At 39.4% G+C, this 21,572-nt stretch overlaps 1 protein-coding gene across 1 annotated transcript in view; it reads right to left on the reverse strand.

Moving 5' to 3' along the window:
- The window catches only part of prkd1 (protein kinase D1), a 50,679-nt gene that overhangs the window by 26,263 nt on the left and 2,844 nt on the right, over positions 1-21,572 (reverse strand). The window contains exon 2 of the mRNA XM_067614588.1: positions 7,889-8,027. Coding sequence (XP_067470689.1) covers positions 7,889-8,027 — 139 coding nt within the window. The remainder of the gene's footprint in view (positions 1-7,888; positions 8,028-21,572) is intronic.

The raw sequence follows: 21,572 nt of genomic DNA on the forward strand, positions 1-21,572 counted from the left end.
TCTGGGCCGGCGGCCATGACGGCTATCTGAGCCAAAAACAAACATCCTCCAGCTGTTTGCACAAAAACTCAGTTTGAACTCGCTGGCGGCGCCGAGAACTCCTCCTGAGAAGGAAGGAATCGACTGTCCTGTGTTAAACCCCAGTTGAGTTCAGTAATGATGAAGCTCCTGCAGTACCGACTGCAGTTGAGTCACATTTGGATTTTAATGACTGTTGATGCGACAGGTGAGTAAAAAACATCTGGTTTGAGGGGACAGCTCACTCTGTTGCTGCTTTAATGAGCTGTGCAGCAGTCTGATCAGTGATTAGCTGATTTATAAGCATCTGTTTGACTGTGTAGAGTTTTCAGTTTGTCTTCATTCATTATTTGTGGCAGACGGATCGTTAATGGAAAAACACAGTTTAGAGTTAACAAACTGTACATTCATTCAAAACTCAAACCAAGTGTCGTGTGTTTTTGGGTCGGTTGACCAAAAACCAACAACCAGTGATAGAAAGTAACTAAGTACATTTACTCAAGTACTTCCTCTACAAATCAAAGGGAAATATTTTACTTTTTTACTCCACTACAATTATTAGATAAATTTAGTTACTTTGCAGATTCAGATCAATACAAAATATGACCAACAATTAAATTTATGGTGTATTATTATAAATTAATCAACCAAGCATATGAAATAATTAAAATCATCCCAAAACTTTATGAGCTACAACATTAAAGTGTAGCACACACACACACTCCAACAATTACAGGAACATTTTAATTCGCCCAATTCACACAACACATTTCTTCAGGATTAAAGGAGCTGCATCAAATATTCAAAATGCATTTGCACATTTCGACTGCACAGTGATGTCGGACCATTTAATAAGAGAAGCATAGCAGGAAGACCTGAGAGTGGAGATCATAGAAGAAGAATGGAAAAAGTTACTGCAGTTCAAAATATCGATCAGGCTGCATCTGTATGTCTGTAGAAATGTTTAAAACTGCAATAACTGATGTTTTGTCCACTAGTTTTCACATCATCACCTTTTTAAGTTGAAATGTTGGACTTGTTAGCAAACAGTTGCTTATTTCCACATCCAGCAGTTACGGAGCAACATTATCATTCATTGATAATATCAATAATTACTTGTGGCGTTCCTCAGGGTTCTATTCTGGGTCCGTTTATTGTTTCAGTCTGGTTAAAGCTGCTTGACATTATGTTTTTTGTCCACTTATTTTCAGAAGAATAGTCTGTAAACTCAACTTCTGTCATATTATCAGCTTATAAAGTACTTGTGGCTAACATGTTAGCAAACAGATGCTTATTTCCACATCCAGCAGTTACGGAGAAACATTATCATTCATGTGGAGTCGTGTTTCTGTCCACCTGGTGAATATAAGTCCAATATTCACTCTCTTTTAGCTCTGTTTTTGTTCTCCACCAACTCCTGAGGGAAATATCTGGCTCTTTAGCTGCTAAATGCTCCACTATGTTCAACAGCTAGTCTACAGCTAACTGTGTCTGTTTGCTGTTTGCTGCTGAGCAGTGCATCAGTGTGGCTCATTTACATGTTTTTTTTTTTAGATTTTTGACAACAGCACAGAGGAATGAGACATATACACACAATACTTGTTAGTAGGATCCATTCACTGCTGGTTCGAAGAAGAAAAACACACAATATCACCAGATTTGATCCGCTGACTATCTAAAGATTAAGAGAGAGAGAGGGAGATAAACAAAAACAGAGACAAAAAGTAATGAATGGGTTGTTAGTGGGTATTTTGTAAATGTTTGGGACGTATGAGAGGCTCTTAGCGGGCGCAGATGGACCAAGTGTTTGTTTGGTTGGCCAGCATGCTTGGCAAGGCATGATGGGTAGTTTGGGGGATATCGTTTTTCTTTTTCTGTCGATGATGTCTCTCTCCCTCTGCATGTATTTCTGAATCTCTCGCCTTTTTTCCTTTCACACACACACACACACTCTCTCTCGCCCTGTGCTGTGGTCCTCCAGTAGAATACGGCTCTGATTAGATATTCTGCTGCAGGAAATTACCTCCATTTATTCAAATTATTGTTTATGCCTTTTGTTTGGAGGGCCAACATACGTTTGGAAGTCTGAACAAGCTCCCGAACTGTTATTATATGCTTCAGAAAATGACTTTTGTGTGTGTGTGTGTGTGTGTGTGTGTGTGTGTGTGTGTGTGTGAGGGTTTCCTAGGTAGTCCTTGTCTGAATATAAATGCCTGATGTTTATGTGTGTGTTCTCTGTGGTGGAATTAGCAGCGTTAAGGAGCGATCGCTGCTAGCTTGTTAACCCACAACCAGAAAACAAACACTGCGGGTGGAGAAGCTGTAAAACCAGCAGCGGCGGCGGCACAGCGTGCTAATAATGACATTCATGTTTTAGTTGTTTAGCTCAGTGAAGAGTAAAATGTAACTGTGTGCAGCAGGACAATAGAGTTAGATTATGATGAACCAGCATTAAAGGACGAGTTCACAGTTTTCAAATACATCTTAAAACAACAGTCAGGAGCCCAAATGAACATTAAAGCTGTTTTTCTTGCTGTAATCATTCCTCCTGTTCATACTGACCATTAGAAGATCCCTTCATAATGACCTTACAATGGAAGTGATGGAGGAAACAGGGAAACACTGTCCGAGGAAACACAAAGAGGGAATCTGATGCTAAAAAGACTGTAAATGTGTCAGATATCCACTTGATATGACTAACTCAGACTGCTGAAGCTGAATAGAAGCTTCACACAGACTTTTAAATGCATTGAAAGCACATTTGAAGGATCTTTTAATATCGAGTATGAACAGGAGGAATGATTACAGCGAGGAAAACCTCTTTCACTGTTCATACGGACGCCTCACTGATGTTTATAGACTCACTGGAAACACTGTGAACACGTCTTTTAAGCTGAAATGAGGAGCAGAGAGGTCAGATGTTCTCAGTTTTCTGTCATAACTAACACTAAAGCCCAGTGAACGTCTTTCAATCAACAACTAGTTTGACTAAATGACTAATCGTCGCAGCTTTAAACGTTTCTCTCAGTAATAATCACGTTTTAATATCTGAGATGTAAAAATGAAGCCTGTCAGGTCAGAAACACGATCAGACGGGTCGGAGAAAACAACGTGTTTTGAATTCGTTAAACTCTGATTCACACCTCTGACTGGCATCGTCTCCATAGCAACAGCAGCTGCAACTCGTGGGTATTATAGTATTTAGAGACGTCCACCAAAATGACAGACAAAACATGATTTCTCAGAAACAAAGTTGGAATAATTGAAATTGATGTTCATATCATAAACCAATAAGATCATTATATTATCCTGGAGAGTTTCTGTGTTCAGTAACAGTAATGAGGTCATTTAAAGAGGACGTATTCTGCACATTTTCAGCTCTATGTTTATATTCTGGGGCTCTACTGGAATATCTTTGCTTGATTTCCAGTTAAAAACTCCTTATTTATCTTTTACTGGTCCTTTCTGCAGCCCCTCAGTTCAGCCTCTGTCTGACACAGGACGTCTTTAATCCTGTCTCAATCCACATAGAAAACGGTTTTAGAAGCGTTTTTGACGTCCGTCACTCGTAAGTCTGAACAGATATGCTTCCATTTTATTGTGTTAGGGTCAAGTTTGACCCGTTTTCAAGTTTAGATGTGTGAAATATACTTTTAATTTTTTCTGATCAAAACAAGGCTTCATTACATCCTCTACAACGGCCCACTGAATACAATAAAACACATTTTGATCATTTTTCTTTTTTTTTAATGCCTATTAAAAAAAAAGTTACATCTGTTGTGTTACGGGTCAAATTTGACCCAGTAGGAATTATGGGTTGTTTATGCACAGAAATACATAGTAAATGTTGCCAAACCATCATGAATAACAAAAATTACAACAAAAATAATAGTAATGAAATCATATAAAAAAAATAGTATAATAATATTGAGTAATAATATTAAAATTATGTGTCATGCCAAGAAAGCATATCTACTTGAATTCAATTGTAGAGTGGCACACAGCAAATATGATCCCATGCTCACACCCCCACTCTCTCTTTTCCACTCACACCCCATAGACACACACACACTCAAACACACACATGTTGACCTAGGTCACTTCTGGGGACATTACGTAGACCTACATTAATTTCCTGGAGACTTAACCTAACCCTAACCCTAACCATAACCCTAACCATAACCATAACCCTAACTTTAACCCTAACCATAACCATAACCCTAACCCTAACCCTAACCTTAACCTAAAAACAATTTATACAATGTAAGTTAAATATATATATATATTATGGTTATTGATGAATAATAAGTCACTTAGCAGGTAAAACATTTTATTGAATGATAATTTTTTTTTTTCAGTGCTTGTTAATGAATTCAAACACGGGTCAAATTTGACCCGTGAACACTAAAGGTGTAAATCCTTGTCTAACACATTAGGAGGGTTAAATGTATCAGTCCACACTGAATCCGAGCACAGAAAGCTGTTTTGAACATATTAACAGTATCTATATTGATCGATTGGCTCCTCTTCTGCCTGTCAGCTGACCTGTATCACTACAGGCAGATTCTCCTCGCCCACTACGGCAGGCGGGGGAAAAAAACAATTAATCAATAAATGCAAATTTGGAGCTGACGTAAACACTATTTTGGTTCAGTAAGTTTCTGCTGTCAGTCAGCCTGCTGCTTCTGTGGACAGAGACGTCCAGATAGAACATGCTCACAGTAAAATCTCCCTCCTGATGAGCCTGCTCTGTTCTGATTGGCCAGCGTCAGGATCCAGGAATCCTCTTTCTTGTTCTTTACTCAAAATGTCAACTTCTCAGATCCATCCATACATGTTGGAGCTGAATCAGATCCAAAATATGAGAGTTGACAACACGCAGAAACACCTTAATAACAACCTTAAGCTACAGAACAGATATGCACGTTGATCTGACGTCAGCTCGGGAAGAAAAAACCTTGCAAACGAAGCATTCTGGGGATACAGAAAAACGTCACAACTCTATTAAAAACATAAACCAATTCCCATATTCCTTTGGGTTTTTTTGTGAATTGTAAACAACTTTAATCAACATATTCCCTGATTATAAAACAGGAGTTTGTTAACGAGCTCGCAGCCAATAAACGCTGTCTGGCTGTGTGTCTCTTGGCTGAAGTTGCCTGTTACACCGTACAAACTTAATTTCCTGTTTGTTTCCTCCACACTTCGACAGGAGCGAGCTGTCGCCGGCGCTGGCAGAGCGCCGTTAACAAAAAGTGTTTTTAACCGAATGTCAGCAGGAGGAGGAAGAAGAGGAGGAGGAGGAAGAGGGAAGAGGAGAAAAAGGTAGAGGAGGACAGGAGAAGATGCAGTGACAGATTGTAAACAAGATGGAAAATAATGAGGAGGAGGAATGTGAGGAAGAGGAGCAGGTGAGGAGGTAAGAAGAGCAAAAGAAGGTGGTAGATGGGAGGAGAAGGTAATGAAGGAGGAGGAAGAGGAGAAAGAATAAATGAAAAGGAGCAGAAATGAGGAAGGTAAACAAGGATAGGAGGAAGAGGAGGGAGAGTTAGACAAAGATGAAGAGAGGAATCAGTGAGGAAGAGGGTGAGGAGTAGAGGAATGAAGGAGTGGAGAAAGGGGGGACAAAGAAAAGGAAGGATAAGAGGAAGATGAGGATTGGTGGAGGAGAGAATTAAGGGATCAAGGAAACATGGAGGAAGGAGAGAAGTAAGAAGAATGAAGAGAGGAAGAGGAGGAGGACGAGAAAGGCATAGAGAAAGGGGGGTGAGGCAGAGGAGGAAAGGGAGGAGTGTAAGGCAAAGGAGAGAAGGAAGGAAGGACGGATGGGGGTGAGGAAGACTGTAGGAAGAGGAGGACGAAGAGGAAGAGGAGAATGATCATAAAAAAAGAAGCAGGAGAAGGAGGAAGAGGAGAAGATTAGAGACATGTTCCTTCATCATGAAGAGTTTGGTTAGTTAGTTTTCAGTCTCTGGAGAGTAGTTCTGTGTAAGACAGAACATCAGTGTCCAACTATTTAGATAATCTTTATAGATATTTGCCAAATATTCATCGATTAAATCTTCTCAAATGTGAGAATTTTCAGTTTTTATTTGTCATGTATGATAATAAATTGAATATATTTGGGTTTTAGACTGTTGTTTGAATAAAACAAACAATTTGAATACTAAACTTTGGGCTGTTTGAAATTATAATGGAAATTTTTCACAATTTTTTGATATTTTATAAACAAAAGTTAATATCACAAATCACAAATGTGCCTCAGGAGCTCTACAGTAATACATAACATCCTCTGTCCTCAGACTCTCATTAGAATGAGGAAAAACTCCCTAAAAAACCCTTTAACAGGGTAAAAACGGAAGAAAGCTCAGGAAGAAGAACAGGAAACAAAGTTGGGTTGAAGCCTCCATCCTCCTCCTCCTCCTCCTCCTCCTCCTCCTCCTCCATCCTCCTCCTCCTCCTCCTCCTCCTCCTCCTCCTCCTCCTCCTCCTCCTCCATCCTCCTCCTCCTCCTCCTCCTCCTCCTCCTCCTCCTCCTCTGAATGAGGAAATCTGTCACATATATATAAACGTATAAACAATATAAAAGAAATGAACAAATGATATTGATAAATAAACGATTAATCAAGATTAATCGATAATGGAAATAATTGTTATGAGCAGCGATGGAAATGTAAATAAAACTGACGTGATAATAAACTGGAATTATGGTTGGAGTAGAGGAACACACAGCAGAACGCACATGAAAAATGTAGAATATTAATTAAAACAAACACACAAAGTAGCAGACAAGCGTTATGCAAATAGACACACACACACACACACACACACACACACACACACACACACACTGTACTGGTGGTGACAGAGAGGCAGGAAATTGGGGAGCAGCAGCTGTCAGGCCGTTAGCGTAGCATCGTGTGAACACCTGAGTCCTGAGCTGGACGGCAGCCAGACAGCAAACCAGAAATTATTATTATTATTATTATTATTATTATTATTATTATTATTATTATTATTACACACATCTGAATTCTTTCAGGCTGACAAAAAACTTTGTGACTGAAATTAAAGTAGATTCATTTTTGGAGGTGTTTTTGCACGTTTTTAATTTCCTTTATTTACAGTTTTATGTCAGGATGATTTATGTGTCACCCAGGCATGCCATATATGCAGATGAGCAGTATTATACATGCTCTACAAGACTTTTTATGGAAAAAAAAAAAACTAAAAATGTTGTAATTTCTTGTCTTTATGTCCAGAAGTTTTCAATCCAGCACAGATCTCCATATCTGAATGAACAAAGGAGACTGTCAGAGTTACAGAGATATAAAAAACATTTACATATAAACCATAACACACACACACACACACACACACACACACACACAGGTTTAACTGCTATAAAATGTCTATGAAGTCAGGAGTCGGTTGCGATGTTAGAAAAACTGTACTGATGGTATAAAATAAACAATGTGTAAAAAAAGCTCTATAATAATCATGACATGTGACTAAATCTCATTTTAATCTACAACCTGCTCTATTTTGTAGAATGGGAGGAAGCCATATACATACAACCTGCTGCAACCGATTCAAAACACAGAACTGTTTGACTGATTTATGACATATATATATATATAGAGAGAGAGAGAGACAAACAGGTGCAGCAGTTTGAGGCAGAACGTGCTGATGTATTTTCAGATCGATGAAAACTTTGCAACATCAAACCTCACTTACTTCTCCGAGACCCCTGCGTTGCTGCACGTCCATGATAGTAATGGGGACCCAGCAGAGGGTGTTATTTTAGTCATCATCATCATCATCATCATCATCCCCTCCTCCCACCTGTGATGTCAGCGTGACCTCGTACCTGACAGCACGGCCTCCACCAGGTCTCCCTCCTGGATCTGTGAGGCGGAGCGCAGCAGCTGCAGCACGTTCTCTGAGCTCTGGTCATGACGGAACAGCAGGATCTTCTCGTACATCCCGTAGAAGCCGCACTCTGGTAACTGACACAGAGCAGAGAAACACAGAGGGAGGTGATCCGAGCCATGAGACGCTGGTCCTCAGACACACAACTGGAACGTTAAAGGACCAGTTCACAGTGTTTCCCTGTTGAGCTGCAGGTGGAAGTATGGTAACAAAAAGAGGGACTCTGGCATTAAAAAGACTGTAACATTGAAAGATATCTACTTGATTTGACTCATTTGGACGCTGAAGATTCATATTAGCTTCAGATAACTGTCAGTATGAACAGATTACAACATGTTTATGATTAAAAACATGTGCTCACTGTTCATTAAGGCTCCTGACAGACGTGAAAAATTGTGAACTCGTCCTTTAACAGACAATAAAGGCAACAAATACAGAAAACTAACATAAAATAATCAGGACACATAGTAATATAGAAGCATTAAATCAAACCTCTACTGCGTTCATCATCACACAAAACTAATGAATAAAATAAATGAACATTAACTGTCACTGAGAGATGAATTGTTTTCCTCTCAGTATGTCATGTCGTTTAGTTATGAAGGTGTGAAGAGTTTTATTATTTTTTCTTCATAATTGTTACACTAATTTTCTAAACTTTGCTTTGCTGTCAATCAAATCTGAATTTCAGAGAAAGAGAGAGAGAGAGAGAGAGAGAGAGAGAGAGAGAGAGAGAGAGAGAGAGAGAGAGAGAGAGAGGAAGTCGAGCTTTGATCTTCATCAGCAGATGAATAAATCCTTCAACTTGTCATCAGGAGGTGATGAACTAATAATATCAGAATAAAACACTGAGTGAACAAACAATCACGTTTATGTCATGAACGGTATAAACATGGAATCACTTTAATCAAACATAATAAACAGTCTTATCAATAAAGGATTTATTATATTTTGGACATTTTGGTTTGTTAATTATTGGCATCTCACTAATATGTGAGCTGAACAGCTGAAAACTTTAATTGATGAATTATTTTTCATTGGTTAGTCAATCCGTCCTTTTTCTGCAGTTTATTTTGGTTCAGGTCGCATTAATGTATGATGTCATAGATTATTGTTATTTACTGCTGGAAAGTACTTAAAAAATGTGATATAATGATAAATAATTGTGTTTATTCTACCTGTAACAGGTGTTAAATTGTGTTATTTGTGGTTTTAATTTGACTCTTGTTATTGTATTTCCTTTGTTGTGTGTGATACTTTAAGCCTCCAGACTCACAGATTCTGCAGAGTCACATGATCTGTACAGCATGAGAGTAATAAAAGTTGCAAGTTCTGTTAATGCAGGAAGGAAGATTGAACTGTGTAATGTGAGTTAATGAGAGTTAATGTGAGTGGAGGATATTTAGTGAGGATCTGCTGCCTCTTTTTTTAATAACTAAACAGCCAAATTGCTTTTCCTGTTGGAGGCACAAAACATAGAAACACTCTCAGCAGCTGATTCATCAAACCGCTGCAGCTGGAAACCTTAACAAAGAGATCGTTATTCATTCTAGTTTAACAGTGATGTGTAACAGACGCCAGATCAGAAAACGCTCTGGAGTCACATGATCAAACAATGTATCCGCTGGTTTAATTTGGAGGATTCGTTGGCGACCAAACAGTCCGACATATTTAACTCAACTTTACGTAAATCAGATGAACTGAAGTGAAACAATCAGTCGTATTTATCAGGATGAAACAACTGGTTGATTAATGTCTGGAGGAGGAAGGAGATGACGAAGAGGAGGAGAAGAGTGTGATGGTGACAGTAGATGAAGAGGAGGGAGAGAAGGGTAAATAAACAAGCTGAAGAAGAGGATGATGAAGAGGAGACCTTCAACTCTCTCTACCTCTCAATAAGATCCTCAACAATACACTTCATAGATACATGCTTATGTATGTATGTATGTGTGTGTGTGTGTGTGTGTGTGTGTGGTGTCACCATGGCAGCAGTGTCGCTCTTGTTGTCATGGCAGCAAGAACTCAAGGCTGATTCTTCACTTCCTCTCTGTTCAATTCAGTTTTTTTTTTTTTTTTTCTGGACTGAATGTACTAATGCAGCATATTCAGCTAACAGCTCCCTGCCTGCCCGCCCTGCGAGGCATGAAGGTCACTGGAGTCTTGATGGTTTCCACAACAGACCAGTAACTCAGCAGATTGTTTACTTTAAAGGACCAGTGTGAAGGCCAGACCAGAGTTTGTCCGTTCTGGGCTACTGTAGAAACATGGCGGCCTCTGTAGAACAGGACCTGCTCCCTCTGTAGATATAAAACCTCATTCTCAGGTAATAAAAACAGAACAATTCTTATTTTCAGGTGATTAAACACTGATTGAAACATACTTATGAATATTATATTCCATTTCTGCCGAGTCTGTTCCACTAGATGCCACTAAATTCTACAGACTGCACCTTTAAATCTGAACATGTCAAGTTGTTGTTCAGTATCTTATAAATCAAATTAAACTACATAACTGCTGTCCAGCTCCTGTAATTCAATAACACTGTATGTCTTTGAGAGTTTCTGAATAAGTGAAACATGTCGTTAACAGATAAAAATAAAGTGAAGTTTAGTTCAGACTGTGTTAACGGTTGTTAGCAGCAGTGACAAATAAAGAAATACGTTAATTTAACCCTTGAAACTACTGTTCAGGTCAAATCTGAGAGCAGTGAAAACACCCTAAACACAACATTTTAGCTTGAAATGTTATGGCTTCTATAACTTCCTGAAGTGGTTTATTATTAACTGGTATTATTTAAACTTTTTCTTCATTTTTATTTTAATTTTGTGCAGCTGATGCGCATTTTTGTTCATAGAGGGAGTTTTGGGTTAAACTGGACCCATGTTTATTGAAAAATTAATTGAAAATTAATGAACTGAATTATTTGAAAACATTATTGCTGTAAGATTATTATGAATGTTTTTTCTCCATTAACAAATAAACAACACACTCTCTCTGCTCTCTGAAAGCTTTATAAAGGATTAATCACCCAATAGTTAATGACTGATGAGGTATTTATGAATGAAAATAGATTTGTGGTTCAGCAGTTTGGTAGAGAGACTAATTATGAGGAGATAATAATATGAACAGTCTGTGAGGGATTAAGAGTTGTACTCGTACAGCTGCAAACAGCAGAAATGCTTGTTGCTATTTTTCATGGATAACTAGCCGAGCAGAGAGACAACGTCCCCGTTCAGGGAGAAGTTAGGAGCTGGAGGTATTTTAATCGATGCAAGCTGATCAGATGGACACACAGTTACGGCACATAACTGGTCCTAAAACCACAAACTGCACAGTGAGCTTTAGCGGTGGCTAGCTGTTTCCAGTCTTTATGCTAAGCTAGGCTAACCGCCCTCTGACTCAAGCTCTGTACTGAACACACAGATATAAAACTGATGTTCATCTGAACAGCAGAAAAAAGACAGAATGTTGAACTGTTCCTTTAACTCGTGAGTCTAACGTGAGTAGTTAGTTGTAATAAACTGAAATGTTCCTTTAAAAGGAGGCCATGTGGTGTTTATACAGTCGACATTGATGTAAAAAAGAGATCAATACTGACACACACACACACACACACACACACCGTTGACCTACTCTGACCAGTAGACTTCACCAGTATGTTACTGGTCAGACTAGGTATCTTTCTAATGAAGCTCTTTTTTTTCAATTTTGACATTTGGATTTAGCTCATTTATTTCATCAAATATTTAGTTGCCATCTTTGGCTTCTATTTACCTTAAAGTTTCTAAATTTTTCTTCTTGTCAATAAATCTCATGTTTGGATCCAAACCAACAATGAACTGATCTTCTAAAAAGTATTGTGTGTGTATCAAAGTCTGATATATCTTATTAAAAACATATCAGTGAGTCACACCGCTGCACTGGGTCACATGTTCCTTCATCATGAAGAGTTTGGTCACGTTAGTTTGTTTAGAAACGGCTCCAAAGACTAATAACAGCATCATGTTTTCAGTCTCTGGAGAGTAGTTCTGTGTAGTTGGCTAGCTTGTTGTGCTACGTATCACAACCTCTGGTCTTTTTACTACATTATAAGTTTGCTGTTAGTCTTTGGAGCCATTTCCAAAACACATTCATGGTTCTTTAGACATTTTGATGACATTGTTTGTATCTACAGTTTAACCGACTAAAAGTCCACAGTGTCGGATGAAAACCAAACCGTCCACGTTAGAGGAAGATAAACCTCCTAAAACATTAAATTATCACCCAAACTGGAGATACAGTGTGAGGTTTTTCACACGACAACAGCAGTGATGTTACAGGTCTCTGCTTGGAACACCTAATAGGGATGAGAGAGGGCTATCACCATGACAACGGGACATGCTGCATGATGCCATTTATAAAGGTGTGTGTGTGTTTGATCATTATTTTCACTGTTATTCCACAGCTACGTGTGTGTTTTACATGTGTGACAAAGGTGTTTATACTCCAAGTATTGATCTGAGACTGAGTGAGAGACACAGATATGACTGTAGAGAGAGACGCTATGTGATGATGGACAAAAAGACATCTTCATGACCGGTTACAGAAGATTTCACAGCAACTCCGTCTTATAAAAATCAGGTTTTTAAAACACCAATTTGTTTTTTTACTAAAATACTTTTTCAACAGAACATAAATTGCTGCTCAGATTATGTTTACTGTCAACGTTTTTCCAGTTGAAGGTTGTCAGGGTGGATGTCGTGAGTGTAAAACTCAGGACTGTGACACTGCAAACCGATTAAGAGCTGCGTTACACTAGAAAAGAACAATTCTGTCTCCTAGAATGTTGTTAAAGGGGACATTCTCTACTTTTTGTGGTCTTCTGTTATTTATATTCTGATGTCTGATGTTAAACGTGGTCAAAGTTCCAAAACTTGAGGTGATCGTATGTAGAAATGCTGCCTGCAAGTCAAAATTCAGGGCTTCAACCTAATCTGAACACTTTGTTTGTGACATTTTTTTTTCTACCTTACAGATGAGCTGATGACGGATCATCACACATGCCCATAAACATCCCTCCGCTCTGTAGCCTTGGTTGCTAAGGTGGTTGCTAAGGTGGTTGCTAAGGTGTTTCCATGTGTTGTCCGCTCTCATATTTCAGATGTGATTCAACATGTATGGATGGATTTGAGAAGTTGACAAGTTGACGGAGAAAAAGTTTGTTTACGTAGCCTCCGGAGCCGGAGGAAGCTTCCTGAAAGCTGACCAATCAGAACAGAGCGGGCTCATCGGGAGGCGGGGCCTTAAAGAGACAGGCCTGTTTCAGTGTTCACATTTAGCTCCTCGTTTAGCCGACATTTAATCAACACAGGCAAACTTTTAGCAGCTAGTCATACTGAATCACTTCTCCCTGCCTGTTGCCCGACCCTACAGATGCAGCCCCCCCCCCCCCCCCCCCCCTCCCACCTCCCACCAGTGAACCAGCCCTGCTCCCAACTGAAGGAGGAGGCGAGCAGCAGCATTGTGTTGGATGACATGTCAGCTGGCATAATTGCAGGGGGGGTTCGTGAGAATTTATTTTATTACTATGAAAAAAAAAAGAAAAATGATTAAATCCTTTTCAATAAGAATTCAAACACTGTAATTATTTTTCCACATAATGATCATTATATGAAACAAAAACGGGACAGTTTGAAGCATCGAGTGACTCAGTCTGTGTTAAAGTGACAGTCAGTGTTCAAATAATACCTAAGAGTCATTTAGCCAAGTAGGTCTGTTTATTTTAACTTATTCATTAATGTTAAGAGACTTTTTCCATTCAAGGATTTTACCATTAAAATTACATTTAGACTGTAAAAGATGTCTTTAGCACATTTCTCATAAAGTCATATAATCAGTCTTACATCAAATAGTGAATTGAACTGTTCACAGCTCAGTAAATATCTTACAGTAAGTATTAGACAAGAGAGTTGCAAGCCTGCAAATATAGAGTTATTTAGTTATTAAAGCTTTGAATGGGTTGATTGAGGCCCAAAATCCCTGGAAGCACCTGTTCTGTTTGAATGAAGGGTATGAAGAGAGAGTGTTGCATTCTGGGTTGTTTGTAGCATTAATGTTGCTAGGCTAGCGAGTTTCTTCCAGTGTGTTAGAGTCAATCAGCACTAAACACGATTGGTTATCTCAGTTCAACCTGCAGGAGTTTCTGAAGGCTTATTGCACGACTTTGTTGAATACTTGATTCTGATTGGTCAGTCACGCCATTCTATGGATAGCAGACCGTTGCTATGAGTAACAGACCGTTGCTAAGGACACAGTTCTGTTTATAGACTCAATCGTATCAATCCGCAGAAAGAAGTTTGGTAAAATCACCAACTACAGATAATGTCAGTGACTGGGCAGCCTGAAGAGCTACTGGGCTCAAACCAGTACAGAAAGGGAAAAGTTTAGCAAGATCCTGTCCTCCGATCCAGATGAATGACAGAAATGTCATAATCTTGAGAAGGCTACAGAGTTTTCATAGATATTTACATTACATTACAATCTAACGGACTATTTTTTTAAGTGGAAGCAATAAAATCATTTTTAAATCAATATTTGTGTGTCAGGTTATTGATTTCTTTAGTTAACAGCCATGTAACAAGCAGGATAATGTGCAGCGAGTCTGTCTGATGTGTCCTGCGTCACTCTGTCAGGGTTCATTTCACAATAACGACCCCGCTCGCTGTACATTATCCCTCATGTGTGTGTGTGACGTGTTTTTCTGCCACAGAGGAAATAAAATTCGTGACGAGTGAGAACGACCTCTTTACTGCAGAAACACAGCGAGGACTGAATCATCTGTCAAACAGCCAATTACTGCTGTCACACATGATGAGGAGCTCGAAAAGACGAGACAGCCTGAAAAATGCCAGAGAAAATAATTCTGACCATTTCACAAGAGCCTGACAGGAAGAGTCGTCAAGTTACTGGACTAAACAAACACACTAAACAGCATAATACACCCTGAACCTGTTGGCTCCTACTGAAGACTTTAAATACAGTTTAAATACAGTTCATACATGTATAGTTTCCTGTTGAAAAAAGGCTCCGTCGTTCCCTGAAACAGCTGGAGTTCAGTTTTCACTGTAGTTTTTAACAAACAGGAGGAAATCGTGCATTCACTGGGGACTATTTTCAGCAGCGGATGAATACACATTTGGTGCTTCAGTGAGTATTTCTGGCAGCAGGACAGTGTGTGTGCGTGTGTGTGTGTGTTCATGGTAATGAATTTAATATACGTACATGTTTAATATGTCAGGCTTTGAGTACACACACACACACACACACACGCATAATACACTACCACATATTTGTTTGAGGAAGGAAAAAGGAAAACTTGAAAGACGAGAGAAAGCGAGAGGAAATATATAATGAAGAGAAAGATGAATACATGAATGGATGAAAAAAAGAGATGAAAGAGAGAACAATGAGACGGAGAGAAAACACACACACACACACACACACACACACACCTCTGTTCCCCTCTGTTTCATTCATTGTGTGTGTGTGTGTGTGTGTGTGTGTGTGTGTGTCTCATAATGGCCCTCAGAAGGACACTTCACAGCCGCAATCATCATCAGTTGCCAGGCAACAAGAAGAAACCGCTACCGACAGAAACACAGCACATACTGCTTTATTATTACTGTTACAGAGTGGCAGAGGTGTGTGTGTGTGTGTGTGTGTGTGTGCGTGTGTGTGTGTGTGTGTGTGTGTTCAGAGACACCACAGCGTTCGACAGAGTTGCGTCATTATTGGCAAAAAAAAATCTCTCTCTTCACCTGTCCTTCACTCTTTTCTTTCAGGAAATTAATTTTCTTTCTGAAAAGCAGAAACATGTTTCTGAGGTTTCATGGCCACATTCTGAATAAAACAAGTATCTACAACTGTGCTGAAAAGTAACATTAAAGATGACGTATTCTGCACATTTACAGCTCTGTATTTATATTCTTTGCATGATTTCCAGTTAAAAACTCCTTATTTATCTTCTACTGGTCCTTTATGCAGCCCCTCAGTTCAGCCTCTGTCTGAAACAGGCCGTTTTAGCTCCTGTCTCTTTAAGCCCCGCCTCCTGATGAGCCCACTCTGTTCTGATTGGTCAGCTTTCAGGAAGCTTCCTCCGGCTCCGGAGGCTACGTAAACAAACTATAGTAGCAGGATTTCACTTCTTTTTCTCCTTCTTTACTCCAAATGTCAACTTCTCAAATCCATCCGTACATGTTGGAGCTGAATCACATCTGAAATATGAGAGTGAACATCAGCTGTTTATGGACATGCGCGATGAGCTGATGTCAATTAATCAATTAGTCAACCAACAGAAAATTAATCAACCAAATTCTCTGATTCCAGCTTCTCAAATGTGAATATTTTCTGGTTTCTTTAGTCCTTTATGACAGTAAACTGAATATCTTTGGGTTGTGGACTGTCAGTCAGGATAAAACAAGACATTTGAGGGCGTAACCTCAGGTGTGATTGACATTTTTCCCAATTTTATAGCCCAAACAACTAATTGATTAATCAAGACAATAATCGATAATGAAAATAATCAGTCGTTGCAGCCCTGTTCGTCAGGAAAGTTAAAAAAAACATTGCAAACTGTCTATTAAGGGCAGCTGAAACCTGAGTTGTGACTTGCAGGCAGCAAGACATATTGACTATATTGTGATTTGTTTACTGACCCCTGACCTTGTCACATCCCCATACTGCCCCCATACTGCCCCTACTGGTCATGTGTGTATTGCATCTTGCATACGTGTGGCATCAATTTCTGAGAACGTGCACAACCAATGCTCCAAACGGACGCAGGATACGTACACGCGCACACAAACACCATAACAATCAACAAACCATCATAACAATCATACACAGCACACATCATATCCTCTGGATTCAGATCTATATACATATATATATATATATATATATATATATAATTGCCTATTAGAGGGCAGAAGTTGTTATTCTTCATTTAAAACATGGAAGGAGTCAGAGGTGATGCTGTTTGTGAGTCTGAGCTGCTCTTGTTATGAACTATGTGAAAAGATTGTGCCGCATGTTGGCCAAAAATCTGAATAACTGATTTAAAGAACAGAAAAATAATAATCTGTCTACTGGCTCCAAAAGATCTGAGTTCACAAAGAAAGTAAATGTGCTGCTGTATCTCTCTCTGTGATAGAGTCGCATCTATCATAACACCAGGTATTCATATGAAGAGACTTGTTTAATTTCTATATTGTGACTCGTCATTGAAGAAGCAGGAAAGGAAATGTTAGAATATATTTACAACTTTAATCCAGAGTCTCATATCAGACCAAAAACGGCAAACTACTAGCGAGACAGTTGTGTTTAAACTTCTGACCTTCTGACCTTTACCTTCACTGGACAGAACAGCCAATGAGGAGGCAGCTAAAGATCCTAAACACTTCAGTCTGAGCTCTGATTGGTCCTCAGATCTGAAGAGGAACTTTTATAGAGAAACAGTTTGGTTGAGTTCCTGAAAAACCTTAAGGAACATTTTACGCACACACACACACACACACACACACACACACACACACACACATACACACACACACACACACACCAGCGTTAATCAGTTCATTTGGTGCTATTTGAAGTGTTAAGTGTTGCATGTTGCGAGTGATGTCACGCAGGTTCGGTGTGTGAACAGGTGTTGAGGTGACCTGCTTTACTTTATATATCTCTATAGAATATACAGAAACCTGCTAATAAACACGCTAATCAACAACCTGTGTGTGTGTGTGTGTGTGTGTCGCACAGTGTCACGCCGTTAGCGTCCTCGCTCTCAGGTTCAGGTGTGTATGTATGTAGCGTTCAGGTGTAAAAGTCTTGCTGTGGGAAGATGAGGTGATTTTCACCTGAAATGAGACGATTAGTGAGTCTGAACAGAGATAATGGACATGTCACATGGTGTGTGTGTGTGTGTGTGTGTGTGTGTGTGTGTGTGTGTGTGTGTGTGTGTGTGTGTGTGTGTGTGTGCGTGTGAGACAGGGAACAACAAGGTGAAGGTGTTTTAAGACAACATGGGACTGAATTATTTTTCCCGTCTTGTCCAGTCTTAATTGATTTCTTCCTGTTTTCACCCAGAAAATAAAAGAATAAATTAAGACTTTTGTTCCCACACAGATCAGGAAGAAATAAACTCATTCCTGCCCCGTTTCCGATTACATCACCACAGTCAATCCCGTCATGTCCTGATACACTTCCGTCTTAATCTCGTCCCAATCGACTCAGATTCTTTCACCGTTATAAACTCGATCCCGTCTCTGTTATCCCAAAACTGTTCTGATCCAATACTGATTCTGTGTCGATCCCACCCTGATCCCAGTCCATCTTACTCTACTGTCAATGCTGTCCTGATCCTCTCTGATCCTGTCATGAAGCCATTATAATCTCGTCCTAATCCCATCTCAATCACATCCAGATCACGTCCCGATCCCATCTCCCATCGATTCCGTCTGGATCCCCTTCCCAACTCATTTCAGACTCAGATGTTGAACTCTTCCCAGTCCTGATCCTGATCCTGATTCTCTCCTGATCCTGAACGGGATCCCATCATAAACTGGTCCTGAGTTTGAATGCATCACATGTGAAACGTCCGAAAACCACATGTGCCCTTGAATGCATCACATGTGAAACGTCCGAAAACCACATGTGCCCTTGAATGCATCACATGTGCCCTTGAATGCATCACATGTGATAACTCGCATGTTTTTTTCATCAGGGCTGTCACAGTCCCTTCAGGTCCAACCCTGATCTGATCCCAACTAGAGCTGCAACGATTAGTTGATTAATCGATTAGCCGTTCGACAGAAAATAAATCAGCAATTATTTTGATAGTCTAATAATAATTTCAGTCATTTTTAAGTGAATATGTCGATAATTTTCTGGTTTCAGCGTCTCAGATGTGAAGATTTGATGCTTTTCTTTATCACAGATGACAGTAAACTGAATATCTTTGGACTGTTGATCAGACAAAATGAGATATTTAAAGACGTCACCTGTGACTCACTGCTCTCTGATATTTTATAGACAAAACAACTGATTGATTTATTGATTAATTGAGAGAATAATCAGCAGATTAGTGGATAGTGAAAATAAATGTTCCCGTCTGGATTTCCTCCCAGTCTTGTCATGATCCTGATTCTTTCCTGATCCGATCATGATCTTGTCCCAGTGCCGACTGACTGGCGTCCCAGTCTCCTGTCTCTGACCCCGACCAATCCTGACTACTACCTCCTGTCTGATCTTCTCTTAAGGAAGTCAACGTACGAGTCAAACTGTTCAGACTCAGAAACCTGCAGCACATTTACTGGGATAAAAGAGTTTTGAATGAATGAGGATAATTTTTCTTGGCATATGCAAGAAAAAGATGCTTGATGAACACTAGATTTTGTCAGATTTGGTCTTTAGATGAGAGAAAAATCACATTCATAACAACAACAACAACACTGTTACTGGTGTAAACGAGTGAAAAAACACAAGCTCGCATTCACAAACTGCTCGCTGGTTTTTCTCTCCTCGTCTATGTGAGAAAGAGGACATCTATCACATTCATAAGGACGCTGACACTGTCTTTGTTTCTCTACGGTTTAATTGTGAGCGCCTGGCAACAGCTTTTGCAGTTCAGCTCGGTTCATAAAGCAAAAGCCAGAAAAACAGAGAAACCCCTGCAGAGCGAGCGAACAAAGGCAGAATTCATCTTGTTTCCAACGAGAAGCGAGAGAGTGAGTCACCGCTGACTAACGCTGCTGGAGCAGATCGCTGCTGCTTTTCCAGCCTCACATACTGTAAACTTTACACATGGAGGGAAAATACTGCTAAACACACTGGAAGCCATCAGAGGAATAATCTGTGTGTGTTCATGTGTTTGTTCTGTGATGTTTCTGGAGGCTTCGAACTTTCCTCCTGAGAGCAAATCCTCAAAAAACAACATGTTTATATTCAAGTCTTTTCTGTGAGGAGCAGAGGAGGAAGTTATATGATGTTGTTATAAAGCCACAAAGTCCACACAGAGGGAACTTTAACACAGGAGATCGCTCTTCACTCACGACCATGATTTCCCCCCAACTTCAACCTAAATCTAACCAAACCTTAACCACAGTCATCACATCTCAAAACAGATTATTATTTGTCCAACAGTGATGTGTGAAGGTTTCGTAATGTACAGACAAATGATAGAAACATGGACAAGTAACGTATTTTGTAATTTAATTTGGAGGAAGAGTGTAGAGCTGTCTGATGAACCCTAAAATCTAAATATCTAACAAACAATCCCAGTTAGCATACGGTAGCGCACCAGCAAATATGGCCCAGATATCCCAAATCAAATGTGGGTGTTTTTTTTTGGTAAAGATGCTCTCAGGTACGTGTATACTGGATGTGGAGCAATTCTGGTTTATCTGGTTTGTTCTTGGTTAACATACAGTTTGCTTGTAGCCCAGATCTGGCGAACAAGAGCAGACCGCCATGGTGACATCATTCTACGCGGTATGTGGGCTGGATGAAAGATCCAAAAGCTCATAAAAAAAATCGGCACGTTAACTCCAACAAATTTGAAAGAAATCTTGCAATAATTTGCCTGTTTGTACTGGAAACGTGCTGCAGAAACATTTAGTCTCTGAGGTTACTTTCTGTAACTATACACTTGAAAAAAGACAAAATGATTTAAATATAAAGAGTAAAGCTTCCCAGATTATTATAAATGATCCTTCCCACCCGCTGCACTCTGAGCTGTTACCAGTACGGACACTTAAAGCTCCGATCAGACAAGACGAACATCAGAAAGGGAGGCTTGGAATTAAATAATAGTATGTTAACCATGAGGAAATGACAGGATCTGGTCTGTAATATATGTAATATACATGGACATTCAGCAGGATAAAACGCCTCCACAGGGGGCGCCGGAGAGTTGAAGGTGAGGCAAAGATAATGCGTGAGGTGAAGAAGAGTCAAACATCTTCTTCTTCTCGCTCTCTTGATGGTTTTATTTTTTCCATAAACTGTTTTTTTCACAAAGCCCTTCTCTCATTTTACTTTTTGTACTTTATTTTTATTCCTGCTGTATTTATGCATTTTAAACCATGTTGTCAGTTTAAACTGTGTCTCTACCTGTATTGTATTAAACACCATGTATTAGGGGTGTGCCCGAATACAAATACGTTATTCAGCAAAGCACAAATAGTGGGGTTTCTTACAAATATTTGTTTCATACAAATATTTTAAAAATTATTTGTTTTCGGGAAGAAAAAAAAAACAGCGTGCAGGTCAGTTACATCTCTATCTCAGTGTCTCTCCTCTGCTCCGCTGTGATGTCTATCAGCAGGTCTCAACGAGGGGAGTCACATCCACCCGCTACATGACGCACATTTCCTAATTTGGACATCACTCCTGGAGATACTGACACTTTCTAAAATTAAAAGCGTAATAAAAACATAAACAGTATTTATAAGCCTCTTTCCACTTTTATTCAAATACGAATAATTTTGCTGCCTCAACAAATACAAATACAAATACAAATACTGGACTCTCTGCACATCCCTCCCTATGTAGTGAAGCCGGAGATCATTTTCCACATGCGGAGTTAG

Source organism: Thunnus thynnus, chromosome 16 (assembly GCF_963924715.1).
Source record: "Thunnus thynnus chromosome 16, fThuThy2.1, whole genome shotgun sequence".
Taxonomy (NCBI): Eukaryota; Metazoa; Chordata; class Actinopteri; order Scombriformes; family Scombridae; genus Thunnus; species Thunnus thynnus.